At 33.1% G+C, this 16,968-nt stretch overlaps 2 protein-coding genes across 2 annotated transcripts; one reads left to right on the forward strand and one right to left on the reverse strand.

The window, feature by feature from the left end:
- Window positions 1–204: 204 nt before the first annotated feature.
- LOC137827135 (syntaxin-31) lies at window positions 205–6,242 on the reverse strand. The gene is made up of 5 exons (XM_068633354.1): window positions 5,312–6,242; window positions 3,767–3,915; window positions 2,572–2,610; window positions 996–1,193; window positions 205–815 (listed from the first exon to the last, which is right to left on the reverse strand). Exons 1-5 carry the CDS (start codon window positions 5,774–5,776, stop codon window positions 656–658), a joined length of 1,011 nt encoding a protein of 336 aa, XP_068489455.1. The 5' UTR covers window positions 5,777–6,242; the 3' UTR covers window positions 205–655.
- An 8,204-nt stretch (window positions 6,243–14,446) lies between these two features.
- On the forward strand, window positions 14,447–16,465 carry LOC137823953 (nematode resistance protein-like HSPRO2). The gene has a single exon (XM_068629336.1). The coding sequence runs from the start codon at window positions 14,915–14,917 to the stop codon at window positions 16,262–16,264; it is 1,350 nt and encodes a 449-aa protein (XP_068485437.1). The 5' UTR covers window positions 14,447–14,914; the 3' UTR covers window positions 16,265–16,465.
- The last annotated feature ends 503 nt before the right edge of the window (window positions 16,466–16,968 follow it).

A 16,968-nucleotide genomic window follows, 5' to 3' on the forward strand; every position in this document is an offset into this window, starting at 1 on the left:
AAGAAAGAATCTGTCTTTAACCCACAAGTACCCGAAAAGGATTCAAAACAGGCAAGCCGAAAAATTTAGCACATGCAACCACAAAAACTATATTGCAAACTTCACAAATAATATCGAAGTTACCCTGAAACATATTGAAGATCTTTGATATGCCAATGAATAAAAAAAATTTAATAAAAAATAATTCTATCTGGCACATAAAACTTGAACAAATCAATTATGATATTACAGTATCAAAAGGCTTACATGATCAGGTAACTGAACAAAGACTTCTGGTATGCTACCATCAATTTGGTAACTCGTCCACTACAGTATCTAGAAACGGGATATTTTCTTTCTCCCTCTTAATTGCATCTCAGAAAATCTCTCACTTTCCATAAAATATTGTGAATCTTAATCAGTTGCCAAACACTCGTATATTTCTTACTCAATCTGCTTGATTTGGGGTGTGAACGAAGAACGAAAATTTTAATAACACCTATAATAACATCAAAGAATATGGGAATGTAAAAAGTTTACAGATAACGGAGCTCTATTTACATGCAAATAGAATACATCCGCACACTTTGCTGCTCTTGTAATTTTGCCTCCACAGAAGAACGAAGACAAATCCAAGCCGTGAAGTAAAACTTCCATGTTAGCACGTGCAAATATATTACGCCACAAAGAATATGAAGATCAGGAGGAAAAGTATCAGAACGGCAAATATCTTTATTAGAAGCCACCTATTTGATGATATTCGGTTGAGATGCCTCAATAAGGAACTGTGAGCTCCTTCAACATTTGCCAATGACTCATCCATGTTGTCATCAATCCTGCCCGTGCAAGTTAGACAGATTTAATGGTAATTGCTAAAAGAACATGAACATCTACAGCTTCGCATACAATAATATTGTAATTTAATCTTTTAACACGTGTCAAAACCATAAGTGGAGGGAAAAAATCAGTACACTGTAGTAACCTAGGTGCCTAATATTTAAGTTAAAGGAGGAAACCTGATAGCAAGCTCCCCTTGATGAGCAACCATTGTTGCCAAATGCGAGAAAATCCCACTAAGTTCTGTGATGGTAGATTCCACATTGTGCAGAGCAGTTGATCTACTTTGAGTATAGTTTTCTTGCCGAGGAACAACCTGCTGCACCATAGACATTTCCATTTGCTGAGATGGAGTGTTGTCCACAGCCAACCTTCGTCTGTATCAGCAATTTAACAAAATTTTGTATCTTAAGTCAGAAAATGCCTACATCCTAGGCATGACTAAAATATTTAAGCTATTCATACCCCAAAAGCAACACCTCAAGAATCAAAGGGTAAAAAGTTACCGAAGAATTACTCCCTCCCTTCCTTTTAGTGTCTTTTAACAATTTTATGTAGAAACCAAAAATGTAATAGATATGTCTCAAGAATCAAAGGGTAAAAATTTACCCCTTCTCTAACTAATTCTCATTCCCTCCATAACTGGGCCCCACTCTCTTTCTCCTAGTGTAGACTTGCCATATTCTAGGCCTTTCAGTTTTCTCAAGAATATTAGGCCCATACGCACCTTATTGATGTCTAGGAGTCCTATCATGTTAGGAGAAGATTTGAGATTGTAACAAGTTCTAAATTGAATGGCCACATCAAATAATTGTCTTTTGTGGGCGTTTCGGTAAATGCCCGTCAATTTATGTAAGCAAATTATCAATGACAGACATCTAAACATCAAAGATATTCAAAGCTTTAAACAGATGTTATGCTACTTGTTTTAGAAAAACTACAGGGGAATACTGCCAAGTAAATTACTCATAGTAGGTGGCAAGATGTTCGTTAAATTAAACTCAATCCAATTAAGATACAAAAACCTTGCATTAAGAACTAAAAAATAGACATTTAAATATTTATTGTTTTGAGTGACTTCAACGGTAAACTTATGACAATCACCAATCAGATGAGTTGTGGATTCAAGAGACAGTGTACAGAAAATAAGCATTAATAAGTTTACAATTGAATACTGCGAATAAATGAACCATATAAAATTTAAAAAAAAAAACTAATAAAAATAACTTTTACTAAACAAATGATTATTCTTGTTGGGCTAGAAGTTTAATTCGTTTATTTATACAACACAGAAAAGACTTGTCAAGCCCACCAAGAGAGAGAAGGGTGTTCAATTAAGTTTGGACCAGAAAAGAAATCCATGCCCTGCCTGTTTGACATAGCCTCCCCTGTCGTGGGAACCTAAATGGTTATCCCCAAACCACAAGCATTATCAGGTTAGCAGTGAAATGGTGTACCAATGTTGCAAGCTATTCCCTAGTGTATTTGGGCATGCTTGTACTGGAAAGAGGGAAAGATTAGTGAATGCCTTGTACCCAATGCCCATCAACACATAACTACATACTCAAAAGAATTAAACAATAAACACAATCGGAGATTTTTAGTCCGTGAGGACCAAATGACAGCCACTTGTTTTTACATGAAGTTATACTTAAAGGACAATTTTTTATTTTTTAGTTTACATAAAATTATGATATATAGAAATGTGAAAGAGGCAATTTTATCTTATAGCTTTAAAAGGAAATTTCGACAAACCTTAGTTGATTGCTAACAGGAGCTCCATTTGATGGTAATCTGCATGAGATATATTGATATATATTATTTTTCAGCAATTAAACTTTTAGTGGTATATCATTTTTTTCATAAAATAAATATACACAAACCCAGCATTAATTATTTACAAATTGGGACGGGATTCAGAAGTGACTTCTTAAAGAAAGACAAATAAATAAATTACACAGTCAAACAACATTATAATTTATAAGCATCATCATTAAACAGAAAATTGTGTTATCACAGTTCATTTAGGCCACACACACATGTACAATGTCAAAACTTGTAACAATTACATTCCAATGATGCCCTAAAGCATGTTAGTGGTAGTAAAGAGAGAAATGGAAACAATTATGAAGTTAAGATATTTTAAGAATGTTCCATCAGGTTTGGCTGGTATTTACTGAGGCAACATACTGAAAGGAAGTTCGGAAAATGGCTAGTAAGGATAATTATCTCCAATCGTTTAAAGCACAGTTCAGAACTTTGGGTTTATGTGATTAGCATGTTCATAGTGCAATATTGAATAGAGTACCCTGGCCCTGGCCTTACATTATTAGGCTTAAGTGTTGAGTCTGACATTCAATTTTCTCAGCAAGGGGAACAGGGATCATCTATTAACATATGGAATATATTGTTCTGCTTCTCTTGACTATCACTGTTCCTATTAGTTATCCAGTGAAGAAAAATATCAAAGTTGTTAGACTATTTCTTTCTGCTACAAAATTTCATGATTTAGTATGTCATTGGGTGCATTAGGAAAGAAATTAAATGTTGATAGTTGGTAAATAAATATTGCTATAAAAATTGATATTTCAGTGGAAATATGGAATTGTAAACCATGTCAAAATGTATAATATTAAACAATAAATGGTCAGACTGAGAAATCCATAACACATCTAAGAATCTACCAGCATCCAAAATATGACAAGAGTATTCAAGAGCAAGAAACTTCTAAATTTTGAAATTTGGATACAGCAACAGCTAACTCCCAACTATTTAGAGAAGCATAGTAACAGTTAGCTCCCATCCCACAGGAGCCAGGTTTTTCAATTTGAACATTGAGACAAATTCCCTAATTTTATTTTACATTATGGAAGTTGGGAAGGATTATTCATGTCGTAGCATAATGAAAAATGTTAAAATTTAACTTGTTAGGGAAAGAAAAATTACTCACGCCGATTCTTGTTGCAGATTCTCATATGCATTCAATGAATTTGACCAAGGTGGCGGCTCAGTAGCCGGCTTTGGTTGATGCTGGAAAGGGTTCTCCCTTGATGCATTCTTGGAAAAAATCTGCTTCCTGCTCTCGTGAGCCTTGATATTCTGGAGCATACATGCACATGCACAATATTAATTACAAGGGAGAAAAAAATATAGTAAGTCATATGATAATTTTAGAAGCCCGGATACATCACACATTACAGGCAGCAGAGTAAGACAGAGTACGGGAAGTAGGGTATATAACACAGTATGGATATATAGAATTTTGGTTCATGTACTTTTAAATTGATGAATTTAGTCATTTGTAGAATTGCCTACATTTTCACAAAAGAACCATTAGCCATGTCCAGATAGTTTTGGTTCTATATAATTGCCTAATATTCACTACCTAACACTACCAGTGTCATTATGCTTCATTTCCATCATTGAGAAACAACATAGCTTCCAACTCTGTTTTATCAAGACACAAATTTGCTAATTAAAGTCCAGCATCATCAAGTGGCCTATTTGCATCTCCACGAACGTTCCATAACCTTGTCTCTCCTCTACTATATCTTAAATATTTCCTAGATAAAAGTTGAACATTAGTAGTATACCATAATGCACATAAACCAAATCCTATGACCTTCAGGAATCCATTGATCCATTGATCCATTGAGAGCCCAACGAGTCCATGCACCACTGCCAATACAAGATGAACCTAACCTTGGCTCAACCAAGGAGCAGCCCAACTTAAGAACTTGAAATGTGATGCCTGGATGTCAGTAGCCACAGAAGCCTTGCTGGATGTTAGTCACTGTCAAGTGCCACCCGTCCTGGGGTGCCAAATTGGTCTACATTTATACAAGGCAGGAAATGCCCCTGTGAAAAGTTAATGCTACCAAGGTTAGGCGACTTACACCCTGACAAGAGAACCACATTTCTTGCCGCTATTTCAATAAATGTCATCATACTGTTAGTATGAGCACCCTGGCGTGACTGTAAAAACAATAAGGAGATTACCAGCACAGTTGGTTGATAACATCAACTGACCCAGCCTTGTCTAACCTATGTCCCAAATGCTTTTAAATAGCTGAAATGTAGACCACAGTTTGGGTACGAGACTTTCTGCCTATACTTTGTTGGGCACTTACCAGTGCTGGACTACCCAGGTAGGTAGCAACCGCCGCGGCTGCGGCAAAAACATAAAACGGTGTTCATACTAACCATGGATAAAATGAAACATAGCATACACAATCAACACCTTCCACAACCTTGTTCAACCTAACATTTTCCAATCCCAAAAGGATTAACTATCTTTTTGCAGCAATATGTATATTAATCTCTCTCTACACTTACAGTATTCATTTACGACACTGGCAGTGGCATCATATCACATCCTATCATATTCTTCTAAACACAAGAAATTGTTTATTACCAATTTTTCAATGAAGAAAACGTTGAATCATGCATTTACTCAAAATAAATAAACAACAAAAAGTGTCATTGATTGACCAACCTCTGTCCTAGCAGTTAAGACATCTTGAAGATGCTTCGTGGCTCCCATGAGTTTGCTCTTCAAGTCATCACAAACCGCGGTTGAATGCACAATCCTATCCTGCGAGTAACTTCCGTCAGCCATGTCCATGTTCTGAATGGTTTGCAAATCGGAGAGAGCCGAATTCAGTGCCGTGATCTCGTTCTTAATCAGCGCAGTCAGCTCCTGAATCTCCACAGCCGGATCGTTGAACATGGACGATTTCCTCGCCAGCTGCGCGAGCCTCGCCACCTTCTGCGAGGTTTCGTGGATCCCCAACCCGATTCGTGAGGCCTTTCGGTTGAATTCGGATCTTGAATAGGAATCCTGAGAGGTGGAAGGAGCAGTCTCGGGTTGACGCGAAGGTGAGGTCCCTCCTCCGATCTTCTTGAGAGTCTCCGACAGTAACCGGAACTCCGACGTGCGGTCACGGTAAGAGGAAGCCATCGGAGACACGTCCGTTCGTTCCAATTCCAAGATATCATGAAGGATGTCATTTCAGTAGACACCTCAACTAACTGAGACCCACTACCATGCAACACTTTATTGGGCCTAGCCCACTGGGCTAATATTTCACACCCAGACCCAGTCCTGTCACTCATTTCAGACCCTTTTCTTTTCTTAGCGACGCGCAGCACAACACAGCCTCCTCAACGTCGCCGATCACCTTTCTTCTTCTTCTTCCTCCTCCTCAGCTACATCCTACGCAACTAACTACTTCTTCTTTGATTTTTGTTGCTCGTCTATTTCTACTATACTCTATATCATTTTTTCTCATTATCATTATCCTTGGAACTTGGAATCGGCCATGATTGATCAAGCATGTGGTAAACCACACTTTGTAATGGTGTTAGAAAAATTAGTTTTCTGAACTCGGTGGCTTAAAGTCACTCGTTATTAACCATAACAAATTGACGTTAAATATTGTAGAAAACTTCTCCTAAATACACAATATAGTATATAAGGAGTAACTTTTTTTTATCAAAGGCATACATCTAGAACAAACTTTCGACAAAATAGGTTGGACTACATAGGATACGAGAAGTATTAGGTAATGGAGCATACAAAGTGGAAACATTAGACGGAGGTTTGATCCCTCAAGAATGCTACAAATTTACATTTTTATTTTAGTTGATGTACATGTAGAAATACAAAGTACCACCATTTTTTCCTTAGTCTTTTATATTTTTTTTTCAAAGAATTTTATTGAGGTTGTATAATTCAATAAAATTATGTTAGTGAAATTTTCTTCAATTATTAAAAGGTTGATCTGACACGATGGATCGAACTTAGCACAACCAGATAATTAAGAAGTTGATCAATCAATCTCAATCAATCTCTACAAAGTCGAATTATTAAAAGGCTGATTGATCAGCTTTGACTTCGACATGATCAGACTATCAAAAGGCTAATAATTAGTCTCGACCTTGACACGGTTGGAACATTGAAAAGTTGAATAAGTAAAACATCATAAAAATATTAAGCTGTTTTTTCAATATTTTCTCAAATGAATTTTGCATTTTTAAACCTTAACATCTATGAGTTTAAGCCATGTCATAAATTAGACTTAGATTACGATATGGTTTATTTTCGATAGAAATGAGCAATTTAATGTTATGTGACAAAAAATCATTTCTCTCAATTCAAACAAACATCAAATGTAAACTTATTTATCTTATAACATAATGAAAGAACAAGACTTTAAAGCGATTAGACACAATTTACGAAAAAAAAATGTAGTAAATAAGATTTTAAAACACGAACAAAATTGATTTCTTGAGGCGTGAGTGATCACTGTCCATAAGGACTTATGCGTGATGTATTGCACAAGTCCCTCAGAAAACAACAAGAACATCTCGAAAAATTCTGAGGATCGTAACTAGCAAGCTACTCTTAAAAGAGTAAGAACACATGATCCCAAAAATATTTATAATAAAAGAAAGAGAAAGAATGAAGAAGAGAAAAGGGAGAAAGAATGCACTGTGAGTGATGATGTTGGAGCATTCTCGTGCCTCTTATTTTTATGCAAGGAAAGAAGCTCAAAAATCCACAAAAAGATGAGAGGGAAAGTGTTGTTCCAGCGGTTCAAAGATGACGTCGGAGACGTGCTGGAAAAGGTGAAAGACCACCTGAAAAGGAGAAAGACGTAGAAAAATCCAATCTTAAGGAGAAGATCCAAGAAAAAACTCAATCTCATAAAAAGAAAGGATTCCGTGGATTTTAATGTTGTTGCATTTCTGCAACATCTTTTTCCCAGTCTCTAGTCTCTGAAATTTTCTACAACGACAACATCTTCCTGAGCCTCCAAATTTTTTTTGCAACGGCAACATCTTAAGTTTGAGCGTTTGATTTAAAACAATATTGATGATCTAATGATTTCTTTCACATGGTTGTCTAAACGCCTTTTCATAAAATTAAATTGTTTTATTTCATAAGGTTGTCATAAATCAGTTTGTTCTAAATCTGTTTTCGTGGTTATCATGAACTGTTAAAATAATGAGTAAGGGCGATATATAAAACATAATAAAAGTAATCAGTAAAAAAAAGTAGCAACGCCATATATAAATCGGTAAATAGACAAAATGTCGAATAATGCAAAATACTATTGCACTTGGTCATTACAAAATCAAACTTAGAAAGTTGAAAGAATTTTCTAATAAAGCCTAAGTTTTTCTATTCTTTGACTAACTCCGTCGACCATCACTTTACAAGCATCCATGGCTGATAGGTCAAGGGTCGTGTTGAGAGTGAGTACTTTTTGAATGGCTATTTCCACTTCCTTAATAAGTAACATATTTGTAAGATGAAACATTAAAATGTTAGTATAAAAGGTACCAAATTCTGCTTCAAGAATCCGTTCAAAACTATCACAAAATGTTGGAAATCTCACGTCGATTAGAGATTAGGACATTCATTATATATAAGTAGGTGCAAACATCACTTCATGAGTCAGTTTTATGGGGTTGTGTTAGACTTAAAGTTTATTTTCTAATATAGTATCAAAGTCATTTAAAGTCTATCATAAGTAATATTTGTTGGGTCTATTGTGTCACCTGTTATCCACGCACGAGTTGTCACTCTCAGTTGTATTGGAGATCCCACGTCAACTAAAAATTAAAATATTAAATTTCAATTATATGAATTAAATGACTAAAGTTTTTTTTTATCGGCACACAAATGACTAAGTATAAGCTGTATATAACTTATAACTGTTATCTAATTTCGTTGGCGTGTTTTTTTTTTTAACTTTGGCTATCATTTTATCTCCTTAAATATATGACAATAGTTATGAATATATAAGAAAGACTTTTATGCAGTTTTGGGAGAAAAATAAGTTGAACTCCAAAAAGACGGTGACATTTAAGTCATCAACAACTATCTCTAGAAGTCCCCTTCTATGGGCTTTGGACACAGTCCATTCACCCACTTGAATTTTCTCCAAAAGATTATTCTCATTTAATATATATCTTTTTCAATTATCAACATTAATATACTCAAATCCCTTAATATTTTCCTATTGAACTTGCGAATGGCTGCTGACAAATGACAACTTTGAATACTTTTAAAAAGGTTAAATTTACATCATACAATTTTGTATACTCTTCTAACTATTGCTTCAATGATACTACTTTTAATTAAATGACAAAATATTTTAAAAATATTAATATCTTATCTTCGTCAAGTAAAAGCTTGTGCTAAAGAAAAAAAAAAGGAAAATTGAAAATAAACTGCTCTTGGGTTGCTTATGAAAAGGATTGTTGGTGAATCAAAATAAGAGATGTTATGCTGATGACGTTTGCATGAAAGATTAGACCAAAGAACTACTCTTATTTCTTTTTATACAGGCCATGCTTAAATAAAATCATTTATTTAACTAGTAGTTGATTTAAGTGCTGATCAAAATATCAAGAAAGAATGTTATTATATAATATAAAAATTGGTCTAATTTGGTAAAAAAGTATTCATATCCTATGAAATTGAGTTTGCTTTTTATTGGCTATGAGATTTTTTGTAAGGTTTAATTTGTTTTGTTTGTACTAATATTATATATTTTAAAATATACTTTATAAAATACTATCCAAATATATTAACATACAATTTATTTTATCATATCAATAAAATTTATCACAGACTTTTTATTTAAATTTTCTTCATTCAAACAATCTTATTTTATATTTATTTTTTCTTTAAGCTAATTAACAAATCCAAATGTTGATGAGAATGAAAAAATGTATAGTGGGTAGAGTTTTTTGGGCAGCATAGAATCCAATAACCATAAAAAGTAGAATGGGATGGAACAAGTGCATGCCACTATCTTCTTTTCTTTTTTCATGTCCTGTTGCATTTCCCTTTCCTTATTCTTTTCAAACCCAAATTTATCTAAAAGCATCCTCTTCACAACCCTCATATTCTACTCTATCTTTTTTCCTCTCTTTTTTTCATCTACAAATTCATCATCCCTAATATGCTTTTCATCTTATCTCACACTCCTCTTCCCTAATTTCCTTCCCCTTTCTCTATTACAATCAAAACCCACTTTTTCTTTCTTCCAATTCCATAACTAAAATATTGGGTAACCTTGTCAAAAAGGATCATTAGGAAAAATAGTATACACCATCATCCATTGAATGTCTCCTTCATCATGACCCTTTTAAGGTTTAGTCAACTAGGCTTATTTAAAAAAAAAAATAGCTTTTGACTTTTAAAGTCTTTTTTATTTAAATATGCAAGCTGGTACAAAATTTTAAAAACTTCTATTGGCGGTGACATGTTAATTTGTTAATAAACAATTTGATTTTAATAAAAATATTATTATTTAATATGCTATTATTAAAATATTCAACATTTCTTATAAGTATAACTATATAGAAAGTGAAATATGTTTTGTAAGTGTTAATTAATGACACGTAACCTTATGGTAAGTTTCAAAATATGCATGAACTTATTCCACAATAGCTATAGCTGGTTGTTTAGGTTCTCTTTAAATTATGTGGACACACACATAGCCACCGTTGACTATAGAAGTCAAACAAATACCCACCCCATCTTTGGGTGTATGTTCAACTTCCCATTATCCTCAACTATTTAGAAAGATAAATGGATCAAAATACCAATGACAATTCTTTGGCAAAGGGGGTTCATTTCATCACTTTGCTTCTGCTTTGAATATAACTAGTATTTTATTATAATTCTTTTAAATTACAATTCTCGTTATAAAACATAATATCATGTAGTTAATAAAAAAAATTAGATATAAAAACAATAATTAGAGATAATACAACTAAAAGACAAATTGATAAAATATATATAAAAAATTATAGATAAATTACTATAAATTGATAGACCGTGTTACAACATATAAAATTTTATTTAAAAATATAATATATTTATTATATATTTTTTATTTAAAATAATAACAAATAATATATATGTGGGTTGATGGGTCTGGATCCGATCATGTAATTAGTGGATCGTTGTTTGGACTCGATTATGACTTGATAACAACCTCAGTAGCCTGCGTCTGAGGTTGTGACATGTAAGGTGATGAGTATGGACCCAATCATGTAATAAGTAGATCGTTACTCGATCTATAATATCAGATGGTGTTACTTGACATACGTTAAGAATCCCAAATTAACTAATTTTAACTAGTCCTAATGACTCAATAAATACAGAATCAGAAAGAATATGTCCAAGTTTATCAATATATACGAAAGAAGTACCAACAAGAATATCATCTTTACACATTAATTGATGTGCACTCACTATTAACAATATTCAGATGTTCTAACATAAGGTAAACTATCCCTTCTGTCTGAAACTATATGTAATATATATATATATATATATATATAATTATTATTGTATAATTTTGAAATAATTATAAGAGTCTAATATCACACAATAATGTTGAATGGGACACCCATTACCCATGCTTGTCTTACTCTCCAAAACCAAAAAGAAGAACAATAATAATTAAAAACCATAGCTCTAACACACTTGAAAGGATGATGTTGAGACGAAAACATTAAATTAGTAGAGATAGGAAACAACATAATTAATAATATTGAATACTAACTGGTGTGGGACTAAGAAGATTGAAAAGAAAGTGGTGATGAATGAAGGGGTAGCTAGTGTTTAAAATCTAGACATCTAATCTTGTTTAGCCGACTAATGATGTCAATGTTTATTTATTTGTCCCAACTCCAAAGGGACTTCTAACTATTAGGTTATTTGTTGAATTATGAGGAGTCCTTGGGTAGAAGGAAAGAGGAATCTTGTGAAACTAGATTCCCTCTACTCTACTCTACCCTATATATTACAATTGTTTCAACTATTTTATTATATAATATTTTTTAAAAGATCTCATTTACCTATTTTTTATCCTACCTTAAATAAAACCACTCACACCTTTTTAAAAATTAAAATAAATATTCACATATTTTAATTTTTAAATAAAATGACATTTCCATCTTTTAAATTTTTAAATACATATATATTTTTTATATATAACATTCGCCCCTCATATTATAATAAAATAACATTTAATTTTATGTTATTTAAAAATATCTTGTTGACTATAATTTTAGTGAAAATTTTAAAATAAAAATATATTTTTTCTTATACCAAAAATTGAGTAGTTTAATTATATTAAAAATATCACAACAATTATATGTCACTTAATGACAAATTGTGCAATAAAACTAACAAAAAAGTATATTTTTAAGAGAACATTATTTTAATATAAAATAAGTGAATTGCTATATATGATTCAAATTTATTAAAGTATTATTGTTATTATTCAAGTTTGATATTTTAAAACTTAAATTTTCATAATTGTTTTATTAATTTAAATGAATAAATTATTGTTTAAATAAAAAAAAAAAGAAAATGTCACTTTATTAAAATCATAAAGTATCAGTTATTAGAAATATATAAAAATAAATTTCTATTTTAAAAAAAAAGGTTCATGTATGGAATTTTTATATTAATTTCTAATACCTATTTCTAACTTATAGATAAGTTAATTTTAATTTCTTAAGAAAATTATATATATATATATATATATATATATATATATATATATTCTTCTAAATGTATCCTTAATGTGTACTGGCTCAACCAATTTTCTTCTTACTTTTATCCCATTTATCACGTCATTCCCTTCATTACATAATTTTGAATTCAGAAATTTTGTACCTGAGAATTTTGTCATCCACCTAAGGGTACATGTAGGTCAAGAATGAAGCACTGTTAACGAACACAGTGAGTTACGAAGCTTTTTGTTTTTATTTATATACTAGTTTAAGTACTATACTGTTGTAATTCAATATTTGTACTTTGACTAGTTTTGGAATAACTACTTTATTTATTTTTCAATGTAGCCATTCATTGTAATCACAAGAGGTGCCTATGCACTTTGAGTTGAATTTAAGAGAGAAATTATAAGATGATAGCGTATTATTTATTTATTCATGACCATCTTTACCATCTTTACATGATGATATAGGTCACTGCAAGTCAATTAAATACAAGTCTTAAATAAGAAAGTTTCTACAATCTTATGAGACACCAATGAAATTACATTTAGGACATGCATTTTTGTAATTTTTATTTGAACTAATCCAAAAAAGACTAATTTATTAATACTTTAAAAATAATAGTATATTAAACAAATTGATATTGGATGTACCAATATGCAACTTCGAATGTGAATTTTTTATGTTTTGTTTTGATGAGGAGAAAGTAAAAAAGGAGAAGAAAAGAAGAAAAAAGCAAAATTATTGAATTAACGGAAAGAGAATGGAAAGTAAAGAAGAAGAAAATGAGAAGAGAATTTTTTTATTGTAGATAACTTTATTGATATGACAAAAAATTAAAATTAATTAGAAAATATTATTATTTACTAAAATACCCTTAGTCTATTTTTAAAGAAAAGTATGAATTAAAATTAAAAGGTGATTAATTAGGAGGTTGTTATTTTATAAAAGTCAAAATAATATTAAAAATTAAAATTCAATATATTGAAATAATTAATTACAAATCATGTAAAAAAGATTCCATGTACCGATTAAAAAATTAAATTATAATAAAAAAATTCTAAAATGAAAAAACTGAGAAATAAAGATTAAATTGAAAGAAAATTTAATAGGATAACTATAACATACTTTACTTTTATCACATTATATTACCTTTTACTTACTACCTAAATAATTTATTTTTCATATAGTTTATTAGTATTTTCTTAAAGTAGAAAGTATGATCAAATATGACTAAAGTGTTAAGAAATAGAAAAAATTTAAATCAATTTCAATTTAAATTACATTCATATAATTTTATTCATACAATTTATCAAATGTCTACTTCATTTGATAAGAATGTAGAAAAACCATAGTTTGAAGTTAGTATTTTAAATGTCTCCTTCAAATTCTTGAAATAAATACTACAAATTATTGGTTGAATGTACAGAAGAACAGATAAAGTTGTTAGTTTAGGATTATTATAGTTTTTTTTATCAAATAAACTAAGTCAAAATAAACTTTATAATTGAAAATTTATATAATAAATTTGACCAACAATATTCAAATAACTTAAAAAATAGTATAAATTTTTTACTATAATATATTATAATTGGTTAATAGAGTTGAACAATAGGTAATTAAAATTTTATTAGAAAAATATAAATAAAATCTGCCTCAGCTTTTTTATGGAAAGAGATAAGAATTGAATATATTATTGCATAAAATTTAGTGTCTTACATGTACAATATGAATTGAATAATAAAATATAATGTTGTTCAAAATTATTAGGAGGTATAGACGTCTAGAAAAGGTGTTAAGAAGAAATAATTTTAATTTTTCTGATCCATTTTTTCTGGAATCTTTATATGTACGTGTTGGTGTGGCTTTTTTCTGTCTCATAATTTTTCCTTGGAGTTATTTCTCAAAATTAAAATTGTTAAATCTAGAATCCATAGTTGTGCCTACTATTTTATTTCTTTTGTTTATTAATATTTTTTTTATGAATGGAATAATAAAAAAGATTAGAAAAGAGGAAATAAAGAAATGGTGAGAGCATTAGAGAGTGAGTTTTGAAGTTGCAAATGGTGAGTGTGAGTTGATAGAATAGGAAGATGGAAATGTGGTTGGAGTAGGGTGGTGTAGCAATGATGGTGGAGTAAGTTCCTAAGGAGTGCGGTTTCAACGCGTATGAGTATTACAATTAGAAGGTCCAACTTCAACGACTCCACTACCTCTTCTCTTCAACTTCCTTTCTTGTCCTTTTACGACACACCTGCTTATGGATAAGCTTTTTTTCCTCCATCACTTATTTACTTATTATTTTTAAAATAAACATATTCATTCACACTTTCAAATTCCAATTCCATGTTCTTCATGTGTGTGTGCATGCCCTCTGTCTGATTCCATCCATTCCCGGTCCACACGTCTTTCTCTCTCATCTCTCCAAGTTCCAATCCCATCCCACATATCCATATATAAATACACACTTCTATTCTATCTCTTCAAATACCATAACTTCTCTAATTCACAAAACTATTACTTCTTCCTATCCATCTTCCCAAACATGGTTGATCTAGATTGGCAAACAAAGATGGTGTGTTCAAACATGTCTCCCAACTCCACCAAACTCTCCCTCTTCCCAAACAACATCCCAATCCCCACTTTGCAAATCCCTCTTCTCCAAAACGACATCACCGCTGCCTCCTCCCCGCTCTGTGCTGCCTACGACAACTACCTTCGCCTCCCCGACCTCAGAAATCTTTGGGCCTCTAACCACTTCCCCGATTGGCCCAACTACCCAATCATAAAGCCCGCCTTACACGCCCTCGAAATCACCTTCCGATTTCTCGCAACCGTTTTATCGGACCCGAGGCCCTACGTTAACAAGCGCGACTGGGCCCGACGCCTCGAGTCTCTCGCCTCCGCGCAGGTCCAGATCATTGCCATGCTCTGCGAAGACGAGGAGCAAAACCCAGAGACACGTGGCAAGGCGCCTGTCTGTGACGTCAACGACTTCGTCACCGCTCAAAGAAGAAGCTACAGCGAGGAGAGCTTTCTCCCGCGTCTCGCCACGTGGCACAGGTCCCGGGATGTGGCGAGGAGGATCCTGGCCACCGTGGAATGCGAGATGACGAGATGCACCTACACGCTGGGCCTGGGAGAGGCCAACCTCGCGGGAAAGAAGGTTCTCCGTTACGACGCCGTTTGCAGGCCGACCGAGATCCCGTCTCTGGATCCGACGCCGTTTGATCACGTGGAGAACTACGAGAACAGGACCCTGCACGCGGCGCAGCAGATCGTGGAGTGCTGGACGCGTGTGGGGAGGAAGTTGGTGGAGAGATTGGTGGAGTCTGTGGAGAGGAGGGCGTTGGAGAAGGCGGCGAGTGAGTGCCACGCGGTGGAGCGGATCTGGAAGCTTCTGGCGGAGGTTGAGGACGTGCATGTGATGATGGATCCGGAGGATTTTCTTCGGCTGAAGAAGGAGTTGGGGATGAGAAGGCAAGGCGAAACGGTGGCGTTTTGCTTTAGGTCGAAGGAGGTTGTGGAGTTGGCGAGGGTATGTAGGGATCTGAGGCAGAAGGTGCCGGAGATATTGGAAGTGGAGGTTGATCCGAAGGGTGGGCCCGGGATGATGGAGGCGGCCATGAAGGTGTACGCGGAGAAAACGAAGGGGTCGGAGAAGGTTGTTGTTTTGCAGGGTATGCAAGCGGTTGAGGTGGCGATGAAGAGGTTCTTCTTCGCGTACAAGCAGGTTGCGACGCTTCTGATGGGAAGCTCCGAGGCCGATGGATTAACTCAGATATTCCTTCAACCCACATACTTCCCTAGCTTGGATGCTGCCAAGACATTTCTTGGTTATTACTGGGAAAATAACAACAATAACCAAAACCAAAATTTGGTAGTTCCATGGTAGTTAAATTGGTTACATAATTCAATTCAATTCACTTCATAGTTAAACCTACCCACACAAAGGAAAAAAGATACAAAAAAAAAATAGGTTGATGTACACACGTATGCTTCTGTAAAATATTATTCCACTATTTTTTGAATCATATTCTTTTCTCTGCTGTAAGGTATTACCTTACGGTTGAGCAACAAGATGCATTACAAGAAAGTGGTTTGTGTTTGTTTTAGATTCCATTCAAGCTCTATCGCACTCCAAAGTTTGAATGAGATCTCACACACTCTCCATGCTTTCTATTTATCCACTCTTACTGGGTCAATATAATTAAAAAAATATATAGCATCACTATTTTTTTATAAAAATATGACTAATTAATTTTAAAAATTGGGTGAAAGCAGAAGAATCTAATTAAGGGTACAGATACGGGTCTAATGCTAGGCAATTTCGCAAATTTTGTAGACTACGTAACAAGCTACGTCTTGGAATCTTATATGTTCAGCTTGAGGATCCTAGAAGAAATTCTTTTCTTTGACTTGGATGATATGTCCCACAATGGATATTTATTAAAATATAAACTATACGTCTAATATATCGTATGAGTAGGTTATTGTGCTCCTTGTGGACAAAACTATGAGTTTAACATTATATTATAAAGAATAAAGTTTTTTTACACTTTTAGCATACCACTAAAGTCCATCTTGCTTAAGACCATA

The sequence above is a fragment of the Phaseolus vulgaris genome, chromosome 8, assembly GCF_000499845.2.
Source record: "Phaseolus vulgaris cultivar G19833 chromosome 8, P. vulgaris v2.0, whole genome shotgun sequence".
NCBI classification, from domain to species: domain Eukaryota; kingdom Viridiplantae; phylum Streptophyta; class Magnoliopsida; order Fabales; family Fabaceae; genus Phaseolus; species Phaseolus vulgaris.

Excerpts from the sequence above, each read along its gene's own strand:
- LOC137827135 (XM_068633354.1), bottom strand. The coding sequence starts at position 5,776 with ATGGCTTCCTCTTACCGTGACCGCACGTCGGAGTTCCGGTTACTGTCG. Across the intron at positions 2,611-3,766 it reads AATCTGCAACAAGAATCGGC|ATTACCATCAAATGGAGCTC; the intron begins GTGAGTAATTTT and ends TATCTCATGCAG. Across the intron at positions 816-995 it reads CAAGGGGAGCTTGCTATCAG|GATTGATGACAACATGGATG; the intron begins GTTTCCTCCTTT and ends TTGCACGGGCAG.
- LOC137823953 (XM_068629336.1), top strand. The coding sequence starts at position 14,915 with ATGGTTGATCTAGATTGGCAAACAAAGATGGTGTGTTCAAACATGTCT.